The sequence below is a fragment of the Schistocerca cancellata genome, chromosome 1 (genome assembly GCF_023864275.1).
Source record: "Schistocerca cancellata isolate TAMUIC-IGC-003103 chromosome 1, iqSchCanc2.1, whole genome shotgun sequence".
Classification (NCBI taxonomy): domain Eukaryota; kingdom Metazoa; phylum Arthropoda; class Insecta; order Orthoptera; family Acrididae; genus Schistocerca; species Schistocerca cancellata.
Window position 1 is genome coordinate 554,528,604 of NC_064626.1, and position 13,138 is coordinate 554,541,741.

Genomic DNA, 13,138 nt, shown 5'->3' on the forward strand with positions numbered 1-13,138 from the left:
CGTGAAATGCAAGCAGCAATCTGGAGGGTGTAGGGAAAGGAAAGGGTGAGGAATAGTAGTGTGTGGGTGGGGATAGAGAAATGAATGCTGTCATGTGGAGTGTGCAGGGATTAGCTGCCAACACACGCTGTCTAAGGAGGTTGTGAGGCATGGAGGCGGGGAAAAAGGGAGCAAACAAGCAGAGGAGCAGGAAAGACAGGTAGATGCATTAGCAGAGGGCTGCAAAAAATGGGGTGGAAGATGAGAATGGGGAGGAGATGATCAGACAGAAGGAATGGAAACTGTTGGGTGGAGGGTGTGGGAACAGTATGTTACAGTAGGTTGAGGTAGGGATAATAATGGGAGCAGAGAATGTGCTGTAAGAATAACTCCCATCTGTGCAGTTCAGAAAAGCTGGTGGTGGAGAGAAGGACCCAGATGGCTTGGGTTGTGATGCAGCCATTGAAATCACGTGTGTTATGTTCAGCTGCTTGCTGTGCCACAGGGTGGTCTACTTTGCTCTTGGCCACAGTTTGGCGATGGCCATTCAGCCTTGTGGACAGATGGTTGGTAGTTGTGCAATGATTGCAGCTGAGCTGGTAAATGATATGGCTGCTTACACAGATGGCCCAGCCCATGACAGAGTAGGATAAGCCTGTGACTGGATTGGAGTAGGAAGTGCTGGGTGGGTGGATTGGGCAGGTTTTGCACCTAGGGATATGATCCTTGTGGCAAGGGGTTGGGACTGGGAGCAGTATAGGGATGGACTACGATGTTGTGGAGGTTGGGTGGGCGAAGGAACACCATTTTTATGAGGGGTGGGAAGTATCTTGGGTAAGATGTACCTCATTTCAGGGCACAATGATAGGTAATCAAAGCCCTGGCAAAGGATGTGGTTTAGTTGTTCCAGTCTGGCCCAGTACTGGGTGATGAAGGGGACATCCTCTGAGGCTGTTTTTGGGAGTGTTGGGAGGATTGGGGATCTGAGGGGGAGGGGGGAGGTCACATGGGAGATCAGTTTGTGGACTAGGTCTGAGGGATAGTGACTGTCTGTGAAGGCCCTTGTGAGACCCTCAGCATTCTGAGCAAGGGAGATTTTGTCACTGTAGATATGCCATCCCTGGGTAGCCAGTCTGTATATAAAGAATTTTTTTAGTCTGAAAAGAATGACAGCTGCCAAAATGCAGGTACTGTTCATGGTTGATGTGTTTAATGTTGACGGATGTGTGGATGGAGCCATAAGAGAGGAGGAGGTCAACAACTAGGAAGGTAGCACACTGGGTTGAGGAGGACCACATGAAGTGGATGGTAGAGAAGATGTTGAGGCTACGAAGGAAAGAAGATAGGGTGTATTGGCCCCAAGTCCAGATCCTAAAGATATCATATGTGAATGTGAACCAAGCTAGGGGTTTGGTGTTTAAGAAGACTAGGAAGGTCTCCTCTAGATGGTCCATAAAAAGGCTGGCATACTGCAATGTGGGTGCCCACGGCTGTGCCACAGTTTTGTTTATATACCTTCCCTTCAAATGAGAAGTGGGTTAGGATGGAATTAGTAAGGTGTATGAGGAATGAGGTAGTGGGCTTAGAGTCTGAAAGACATTGGGAAACATAGTGTTCAATAGCAGTAAGACCACGGGCATATGGGATCCTGGTGTATAGGAAGGTGGCGTCAACAGTGATGAGTAGGGATCCAGGGGGTAAAAGGGATGGGGATGGTGTAAAGTCAGTGAAGAGAGTGGTTGGTGTCTTTGGTGTGGGAGGCTAAATTATGGACAACTGCTTGGAGCTGTTGGTCAGTAAGGACCAAAATTCTTTCAGTAGGGGCACAATAATCAGCCACAATAGAGCATCCAGGAGTTGTTGGGTTTGTGGATTTTGGGGAACATGTAGAAGCTGGCTATGTGAGGTGGCATAGGGGTGAGGAAGGAAATAGTTTCAGGGGAGATGTTCTGGAAAGGGCCTACAGCTTCAAGCAGGGACTTGAGTTTGTACTGGACTTCTAGGTTGGGATAACTCTGGCAGAGTTTATAGGTGGAGGCATCAGATAATTGACAGAGGCTTTCTGCCAGTTAGTCACTGCAATTCATAACAACAGTGAAAGGTGCCAGCCAGTTCCTTCACTGACTCTCCATCGTCTCCATTCCTTTACCTCCTGGATCCCTACTCATCACTGTTGATGCTACCTCTCTATACACCAGCATCCCTCATTCGCATGGTCTTACCGCTATTGAACATAATCTTTTCCAATGTCCTTCAGACTCCAAACCCACTATTTCATTCCTCATACAACATTCTAATTTTATCCTAACGCACAACTACTTCTCCTTTGAAGGTAAGGTATACAAACAAATGCGCGGCATAGCCATGGCACCCTCCTATGCCAACCTTTGTTTGGACCATCTAGAGGAGACTTCCCCCCCCCCCCCCCCAAAAAAACCAGAAAACATCAAACCCCTAATCTGGTTCAGGTTCATTGATAATATCTTCAGGATCTAGACTCAGGGCCAAGACACCCTATCTTCATTCCTTCACAACCTCAATATCTTCCCTCCCATCCACTTCACATGGTCCTCCTCAAAACAGCATGACACCTTCCTAGCTGTTGACCTCTTTCTCTCTATTGGCACCATCAGCACATCTGTACACATTAAACACACCAACCACCAACAGTACCTGCATTTTGACAGCTGTCATCCCTATCACACCAAAAATCGCTCCCATACAGCCTGGCTACCCAGGGACAGTGTATCTACAGTGACAAAAACTCCATTGCTCAATATGCTGAGGGTCTCACAAGAGCCTTCACAGACAGTCACTATCCCCCAGACCTAGCCCGCAAACTGACCTCCCATGTCAACCTCCTCCCCCTCTCACACCCCCCAATTCTCCCACCAGCCCCAAAAACAGCCTCAAAGGATGTCCCCTTCATCACCCAGTATCAGGCCGGACTGGAACAACTGAACCACATCCTTTGCCAGGGCTCTGATTACCTATCATTGTGCCCTGAAGTGAAAGACATCCTACCTGAGATACTTCCCATCCCTGCTGCAGTGGTGTTCCATCACCAACCCAACCTCCACAGCATTCTAGTCCATCCCTAAGCCACTCTCAATCCCAACCCCTTTCCACAAAGATCATACCTCTGTTGAAAATCCAGCTGCAACACTTGCCCAGTCCACCCACCCAGCATTTCCTACTCCAGTCCTGCCATAGGTTTATCCTACTCTATCAGGGGCCGGGCCACCTGTGTAAGCACCCATATCTTTTATGAGCTCTGCTGCAATCATTGCACAGCTTTTAATATTGGTATGGCTATCAATCAGCTGTCCACCAAGATGAACAGCCATCGCCAAACCATGACCAAGAGCAAAGCAGACCACCCTGTGGCACAGCATGCAGCTGAACATAACACACTTGATTTCAGTGGCAGTATCACTACCCAAGCCAACTGGGTCCTTCCCTCCAGTGCCAATTTTTCTGAACTCAGTAGATGGGCGTTATCCTTACATCAATTTGTCTGCTCCCATACTTATCCCGATCTCAGCCTACAGTACCATAATGCTCCATCACCCTCCGCCCAACAGTTTCCACTCCCCCCACCCTCTTTCTGATTGTCTACTTCCCATTCTCATCTCCCATCTCCCACCCTGTTTATTTGCAGCCCTTTGCCAATGCATCCACCCATATTTTCCTTCTCCTCTCCTTTTTTCCTCCTTTTTATCCCCATCACCCTGCCCCACGACCTCCTTACACTGCACCTGTTGACAGTCTAATCACTGCACACTCCAACAGACAGCATTCGTTTCTCTCTCCCCACCCATACACTACTATCCCTTCCCCTTCCCTTTCCCCACCCCCTCCAAATTGCTGACTGCATCACATGTGATGTTGCATTCCTGCCAGAGATGCTGGAGCTGGCATTCAAGTGTGCGTGAGGTATGCTTGCTTGTTTGCGCGCGCGCGCGCGGGTGCTCATGTGAGTGGGTTTCACTGATGAAGGCGGTGGCCAAAAGCTATATGTGTCTTTTAATTGTGCCTGTCTGCAACTTGACATGTCTTCTTTACGGTAGATAGCAATCTGTTTTTTCCTACGTTGTTGATTTAGGAGACAGCCTGAGCAGCCTTCTTAGATTGTTTGCAGAGGATGGTCTCATTTACCATCACATTAAGTCATCAGGTGATCAAAAGGAATTGTAAAACGATTAGACAAGATATCCATATTGTGCATAAAGTGTCACTTGACTCTAAAACACAGAAAGTGTGAGGTCATTGGCATGAGCACTAAAAAGAATCCAGTAAATTACTGTTACATGATAAATCACACAGGGCTACAGGCTGTAAACTCAACTATGAATAACTTACATTGGAATGATCACATAAATAATGTGGCGGGTAAAACAAGCCAAAGACTGCAATTTATTGGCAGAACACTTAGGAAATGTAACTGGGCTACTAAAGAGACTGCTTACACTATGCTTGTCCACCCTCTTCTGGAGTAGTGCTGTGCACTGTAGGGTCCACATCAGGTGGGATTGATGGAGGACATCAAAAGAGTTCAAAGATGAGCAACTCATGTTGAATTATTGTGAAATAAAGGAGACAGTGCTATGGATAAGATACATAAATTGGAATGGCATTTTTCACTGCAGCAGTCTTCTCATGAAATTTCAATCACCAACTTTCTCCTCAGAGTGTAAAAATTTTTTGTTGGCACCCACCTACATAGACAGAAATGATCATCAAAATAAAATAAGAGAAATCAGAGCTCATGCTGCTCGAGAGTGGAACAATAGTGAATTAGCTTAAAAGTGGTCCAATGAATATTCTGCCAGTCAGTTACTTGTGAAATGCAGACAGATCATGTAAATGTAGATCTAGATGTAGATTACCAGCAAGGAATGCAGACTCAGAGTGACAGCAGTGTGAGTGATTGTTTTCATTTTAAAGAACGGTATTGATATAACTGATGAAGAGAAGTAAAAGAGGGAGATTCAGTAAGTAACATAGTAAGAGCTCAGATGGGTGAGTAAATACCCATGCAAAAACTGCATAGACAGAAGATGCAACCAAGACTTTCAGATGCTGTTGGTAAATGGAGGTAGTTGTTTTTGGTTTTGTTTTGCATTAAGGCGCAAGAATAACTGGGGTCATACACGCCCAAGTCAAAATTATGAAACATGAAGACGGAGAGGAGTTAAAAAAACAACTATACATCAGCCCCAATTGACAGAATAGAAGACAGCTAAAAACAGGCATGTGGAAAAAGGGCTAAAAGAGATACCATACAGAAACGAGGTCCAAAAAACTAAAAATTAAATGGTCTTTGCCAAATTGCTTTGGTAGATAAAAAATAGCAAGCGAACGTTCCATTGGAGGACATTCATGAGGAGGAAGAGATGTACGGGTGTCAACTCGGCAGCCACCAAGTGACAGCCAGTGTAGAGTCACTACTGCAGGACACAGAAGCATGAGGAACCTGCTCCATGGGGTCCACACAAGCATCGGCTTGTTCGTGTGGTTGATCCATGGAGTCCAACACTGAAAAATGGTTGGTGATGCACACAGGTGAGACAGAGGCTGGGCGGGCTAAGGTACCACGTGGCGACACTCTCAAACATAATCTTCGAGTTGGCGAAGGAGAAGACCGTTTGCCTTTGGTGGACTTCTTCAAGCCTTTGCGTTTAGAGGAAGACTCTTGTTGTTTGGCTGGAGGGATGGAGGAAGTCTTCATGGAAGTACTCCTTCTGTCCTTTCCAGCCTACTGGTTGGCTAGCTGGTGGCTTCGGCCCTTGGGGCGAGAGTTTGACAGCTTGATGCGTAGCTGGACAGGGGGATGGCAATGCTACCTTGACACTTGGTGATTTCACAACCTCAGAACTTAACTGGAGGTCACATGTCTGCGTGGTGATGTCCTTCATAGAGGAAAGGGTAACAAGAACAGAACTATAGGTATCGGATGAGAGAACGCAGGGTTTGCGACAAGCCAGTAACTTGCGAGGTGGATAAGGCACCTTTTCCTTTACCCAGATCACTTGAACAACTCACTCATTAAGATACACTGGACAATCACAAGAGGAGGCGGAATGGCCACCATTGCAGTTGATACCGCAGGGAGAAGGAGGTGGACAATGGCCCTCGTGCGTGCCCCACAGTTGGCACATGTGGCTAGGTGTCGACAAGACGTTCGAGTGTCACAGTTGGCACATGTGGCTAGGTGTCGACAAGACGTTCGAGTGTGATTACAATAGTGATATTGGTAGCAGTGCATCAGGTTTGGAATGTGCAGCCAGATGGTGATAATTTCATAGCCTGCTTTGAGCTTGGACAGAAGCACCAATCTATCAAAGGTGAGAAAGAGAGTGTGGGTGGGCACTAAGGAGGAATCTACCTTTTTCATTACACAATGGACAGCTATGACACCTTGATCAAGAGAGGTAAGATTGGATTTCAGCCTCAGTTAGACTGTCGAACAGCCTGGTGTAAATTACACCACAGGAAGAATTCAAAGTGCTATGGGCCTCAACATGAACAGGGTAACCATGGAGAAGCAAGGCAGCAAGCAGTTGTTGTGCTTGAGAATCAGAAGTGGTTTCCAAAAGCAAAGTGCCATTCCATAAACAAGAGGATTTTACAGGGCCAGCAATTGCATCTACACCCTTCTGAATAATAAATAAATTTAACGAGGCAAAGGACTGACCATCTGTGTAATGTGAGACCACGAGGAACCATGGTGCAGCAGGAAGGGTCTTTGAATCATTAGCCTCACTATGTTTACGTTTTGTAGATGTTTAGTGGGAAGTAGATTGACTCATCGTGAGGAAATGAGGAAATCCCCCATGATTTCCAGCATCTCAGATGGCACGTTCCTTCCAGCTGGGGGTCCCCTTCACAAGGGGCACACCCACCTTAGGTGATTGTTCACACCTCAGGGCACACCTCCCAAACACCTGATAGAAGGTCCAATTGGCAATTTGAGAAGGTTAGAGCTCAGGCAATCACACCTCCCTGGGCCTGACCTGTACCAGGGGGTACATGCGAAAATATACCTGTTGACTCTGGGCTGGAAATTACACATTACCCAGTCACTTGTTATGTGTCAAAGGCATGGGCCAGCCTTCAGGAGTGCACAGGGAGGAAGAAGGGCTGGAAATTACACATTACCCAGTCACTTGTTCTGTGTCAAAGGCATGGGCCAGCCTTCAGGAGTGCACAGGGAGGAAGAAGTAAAAGAGGAACCTTAAACGCCAAAGTGGAGGAACAAGAGGAGAAGGGAAATGAAGAAAGGAAAATTGAGTGAAAAACAGAGGTGAGACTGTTCTTACGTTAGCGACAAACATTGCGGAACATTCCCAATAACATCCTAGTCATGTTCCCCAAGGGAGGGGAAAAAGAATAACAAGAGGATGGACATGCAGCACGAAAGGGAGAAAATGCTGCAAAGGCTGGGGCCCCGTGGTAGCCAATCAAACCCACCAAAGAGTGGTGAGCCCCATGGATGGGGGAGGTAGTTGTGCCACATGGAGATCTTGACAGATACATGGTTGGTGATTGAATTTCAAAGTGTAGTAAATGTTTGTGTTTAAAGAAAATGTCCCCAGCTGCAGTTTATCACCAACTATTGGAAATTTTTTGAGTAGTTATAATACCAGGAAAATAGGTGTGATTTTGATGCCAGGAGCTTGATAAAGGCAAAATAAATGTGTGAGACAAGTGAAAGTCAGGGCAGCTTAGCACCTCTACCTCAGATGACAATGTGTACCTTGTCAAAGGGTTGATTTAAGAACTACTGAAAGATGTGTTCTTGATAGGTACTATGGAAACTTTCAGATGAGAATAAAGTCAAGAGAATGGAATTCTCTCTCCAGCACTTAAGATGCTATCGATCAGAGGTTGTTCCATTCTTGCACCATTTCGTCACAGGGGATAAAAAGAGGATGCGTCATGTGATACCTAAAATAAAGAAAGTGTCAATGTGATTGAGATAACCCCTCCCCCAATACTGTGTCAATAAGAAGTTAAAAGCAACAGTATGTATGAAGAAAGTTAGGGCTACAGTCTTTTGGGACCCACTGGGTTCGATGCTGGTTGATTTCCTCACAAATGGAAAAATAGTGAATTCTGTCAGTTGCAATGCCAGGCTGGAATGAATAAAGGTGTTACTTTTGAAAGGTGGCTTGCTCGTTGCACAGCAGTGCTCAATTGCATATGGCCTCAGTTATGCCTGATGGTCCAGCATTTCCAGGTGACTGTATAGACATACCATCCCTACAGCCTGGATCTCACACCAAATGATTTTCATCTCTTCAAATCATTAAAGAATCACCTGAATTATTGTCACTTCTGAACTGATGTTGATGTTCAGAAATCTGCTTTTAAGTGACTTGTAATCATGCACTCTCATTTCTTTTATGCTGGTTTTCTTCAGAGTGGTTTACTGATACAGTAAATGCTTTGACAATGATGATGGTTACATGTAAAACTAATAAGTACCAGAGCCCAAGTATTGTTGTGTATATCTTTAATTTCCTGAATACATATTTTCTCACTGAGGACTTGTTTCCTTACTTTTTGAACCACCCTCATACTTTACAGCTTTTTGAAAAGGTTATATAATTCCTAAATTGCACAGGCTTCTGAGTGATCTCTCCCCATCCCCTCTCATATCCTCCCTTCCTTCACCTGTGATATTGCACACTTCACTGCAATACATTTCCTGTTATATTTGTGAACATCTTATTCATCTTAATATAGGTAAAATATTCATTCAAACTCCAAAGTCAATGCATACATTTTCTTGATAGGAATTAACCACTCATTCTATAAGCAAAAGTATTCCTAATGCCTACCATGTGCCCATTTGTTGGGTGTGAAATGTACTTATTAAACCAAATATAAGAACATTATTACAAGAAAAAATATAATAAAATATGATACAGATGGTAAGCAGGCATCACTTTTTTTTTCCAAATGCTATTCCTGTTCATTTACTCTGTCATACCCAGTGAAATGAAGCCCAAGATTCTCAGTGCATTCTGCTCAGTTCACTCACACAATATGTTGGCACTATATACTTCTTAATGATTTATTTATATGTGACACTGAATTTCTGTAGTACTATATTTATAAGCTTGTGGTTTCTCAGTTATTATTTGGGATAGTGTATGAGACACAAACATTAACTAGAGAATGAATAGATGTACCAGTATTTACATTTGATGTGTCGAAAAGTTACACTGTAATATTTCAGAAGACATGCTTAAAAAAAAAAATGACTGCAAGATGTCACATACACAGACTCAGATTCTTGTAACTTAATAGAACATTAATTTAATTAGACTCTACTGCTGGTTCATGGTGTTGACAATAATGGATAATCCAACAAGTAAAAACATTTGTTAAAAATCTCCTTGGCATGAATTTTCACAGGAATTTATCCAATGGGGGATGAAGATACTAAAAAAGTTGTTTCATTATATTGCTGTGACAGTTAATTTGAAATATCTTATATTATAAGAAAAAATTTTTGTGCTAGATACATGAAACTTTACATTGCATATCAGTGGTAGTTATCCACTCACTATTTATTGTCAGTAGATCACTATTTTATCCAAAAGGTACAAATAAATCACTAGTATGTATTAAGTATATAGTTCTTTACTATTATTACCTTCTTACCTCAATGATATCAAATTATGTTCTTATTATTTTTTTTGCATTATTAAAGCCTGCAATTATCCAACAATGTAAGCATAAAATATTCACACATCAAACTTTTATTCATGTATCAGTAATATTAGGTTCTTTCATTCACACAACAATTGAATATTCAAAAACATCACAGCAATTGCGATAATCTTGCCCAATAATCTACAGAGTGTTCAGGAAAAACATTTACAAACCTTCAGGAATATTAGAAATGAGAAAAACATATGTCAAGTTTTCACTAATTTAGAGTCATAATGAAACTTCAATATCACTGTGTTCTAAGTGAAAATCAATAACTAAAATAATGATGTGTTGCCATGGAGACATGTTTCGATTTGAAATTTGGCTACATTTGAGGTCAATTCACCTTGAATGTTTCATATGTGAAATGGTGAGTCACTTGATAAGTTGACATGATTACTAGCTGAGGTCACACAAATGGGAGGGTTGTCTCACTTGGCAACTTAATGTTAGAATAGACTAAACCTGCAGTTTAGTTGCATTGTGGACAATCACTTCTATAAATAAATGTTAATTTTACAATGAATAAAAATTCTGTATTCTAGATTCCAGGAGGGGACAAGTGCCTCTTATAGCTGCCCCCCCCCCCCCCCCCACCCCCTCTACCGCTGTCAACAATGTTGTCCATAGACATTATTTACATCTCAAGAAATCTGTTTATTAAATGTATATTAGACTGCAATGTCATTTTCAGTGTTGTGCCATGGAAGCTAACTGTGACAGCATGTCAGTAATGGCTGCTACACTAGCTAATGGTGGTATCTGCCCAATCACTGAAGAAAAAGTACTGAAACCAGAGTCTGTGCGTGATGTCCTCTCTTTAATGCACAGCTGTGGAATGTATGATTACTCGGGACAATTTGCATTCAAGGTAATACAAAATTAAAATTACATAGCACAGTTGTTGTCATTGTGAATCATACATTCTTGCTTGCACTTAGCTGACATTAATGTGTATAATAGTTACTTATTTTCATTCTTCCTGGAAATTATTTTATGTAATATTAAGTTGTTAAAATATACAGATATGAAATTTATTCTCTTTTGCATGAACTTGTTTTGTCAGCACTTAATACAACATTTGTTTACTGACAAAACTTGAAAAAACCTTTACAGGTAGGCCTCCCAGCAAAATCTGGTGTCTGTGGTGGAATGTTGGTTGTAATACCAAATGTTATGGGCATTTGTACATGGTCTCCACCATTGGATCCTTTAGGAAACAGCTGTCGTGGTGTGCAGTTCTGTGAGGCAAGTAATTGTACTTCAAGGATCCTAGATACTAATATGGTGTTTGTCAACACTGTTATGCATTTGGGAAGTAACATACAATGTATGAGTAAAGGCTGTAGACATGTACACTTCAGTCTCCTACAATATTCTACATCTCACATAAATTTCTTGGATATTCCAAGCTACACTTCAGTATTCAGAAACAATGTAAATCTCATACTGCAATGGCAAGAAGCACGTCTGTCAAGCAACTTACAAACCCAACTTAGTAAATATAATGAAAGAATAAAGAGCATGTTTATCCACCAATCTGAAAGTTGAAGGGATGATAAAACATTTCAGATTTTTTAATTTCTCAATGAAACTGGATTATGAAATTTACAAAATTCAAAGAAATTAACAGAAGACTATAAGTCAAAAAAGTTACAAAAGTGTCATTCCAGGGAGAAACAGAGTAATATTTCAAAATAAATAGACTACAAACATCCTGATCCACCCCACCCAAGCACAAGACCTGCCTGATTCACCCACTCAGCACATCATACTCTTGTCTTGTCATAGGCTTATCCTTTCTTATCTGAGTAGGACTACCTGCGAAAGCAGCTATGTCTTATGCAACTTCTACTGCACAGCATTTTATGTGGCCAAGAACAAATTTGACCAGCCAGTGGTGGAACATGCTGCTGAGCACAACATGCTCAAGTTCAATGGCTGCTACACAACCTGTGCTATCTGGATCCTATCCCTGAGCACCATCTTATCTGAGCTATGCAGTTAGGAGTTACCCGTGCAACACATCCTTCATTTCTATAATTGTCATAGCCTCAGTCTTCACCAATCCACAGCACTTGTACCCCTACCCAACAGACAACCATTCCTCTGTCCTGTCACCCTATCGCAACCCACACCTCCATGTCATGACCACCACACACTGTACAAACTCACTGAGTCCAGTGTGTGTGTCACATTCATATACCATCACGTGCACTCTCTCCCTCCTGCATTCCTATCTCAAAAACTTGCCCTCTCTCTGAACTGACAGCTATACTTCCCTAACCCCACTTTCTGCTCCCTCTACCCACTCCACCTGATGCAACATGTCAACCCATTCTACCTGCCAAACTGCAGTCCTGGGAACATTTAAATAAACTGAAAAGTATGTTGTTTTAAAAATTACAAGGAAAGGAATGGCTGGCCGTTTCTTACTTTCAGGATGCAAAATTCCCTTTACTTACCAAAAGAAATAGTTAAAAGTAGATAAAACTGAAAGTAGCTCTTTGGAACTTGTGTGTTCCTTTCTCAGGGAGGGAACAGGGAAAGGTTAGAAGAAGTAAAAAATGAGGAGCAGACCACTCACATCCCACTTTGAATGGGACCTGACTACTGTGAGGATTACTGGGGGAACAGAGAAAGATGAATGATAGGGCTTCAGAGACAGTGGGATGTCAAATATCAGTTTCATTTTTTCTGATTTTAAGTGTTTGTTTTGCAAGTACTTTGAATTGAACCTCCTGGAGACAAATCCTGACTAGCCATTGTGTCTTCTAACTTTACAGCTGTCTTCCTCAAATGGATTTTTATTTTGGAAAAGTATACTTTTGTGTTAAGTTCATTAAATATATTTCAAGACTAAAGTAGTAAATAAATTTTTGTGTGTGTGACAATGGTTGAAGAGTTATCACTGACTGTCCTATGACTGACTATCCTATGACTATAATATCAATGAGTTACTGTTGAAATTGACAGACTCTTACAAATACCTGGGTGTAACACTTTGTAGGGATTTGAAATGGAATGATCACATAAGTTCAGTTGTGGGTAAAGCAGGTGGTAGACTTTGGTTTATTGGTAGAATTCTGGGGAAGTGCTATCAGTCTACAAAAGAGACTGCTTACAAATCACTTGTGCATCCCACACTAGAATATTGCTCAAGTGTGTGGAACCCATACCAGATAGGACCAACAGGGGATATTGAACATAAACAGAGAAGGGCAGCACAAATAGTCACAGGTTTGTTAAACCCATGTGAGAGTGTCAGAGAGATACTGAAGGAACTGAAAGACTCTTGAAGAAGATGGATGTAAACTATTCTGAGAAAGTCTATTAATGAAGTTTCAAGAACCAGTTTTAAATGATGACTCTGGGGATACCCTGTATGTATCACTCACATAGGGACCATGAAGATAAGATTAGAATAATTGCT

The 13,138-nt window shown here is 42.4% G+C and overlaps 1 protein-coding gene across 2 annotated transcripts in view; it reads left to right on the forward strand.

The window, feature by feature from the left end:
• The window catches only part of LOC126180548 (glutaminase liver isoform, mitochondrial-like), a 119,277-nt gene that overhangs the window by 78,315 nt on the left and 27,824 nt on the right, over positions 1-13,138 (forward strand). For both annotated transcript variants that reach the window (XM_049924703.1, XM_049924704.1), the window contains 2 exons: positions 10,400-10,576; positions 10,822-10,953. In XM_049924703.1, the coding sequence (XP_049780660.1) occupies positions 10,400-10,576; positions 10,822-10,953 (309 nt within the window). The remainder of the gene's footprint in view (positions 1-10,399; positions 10,577-10,821; positions 10,954-13,138) is intronic.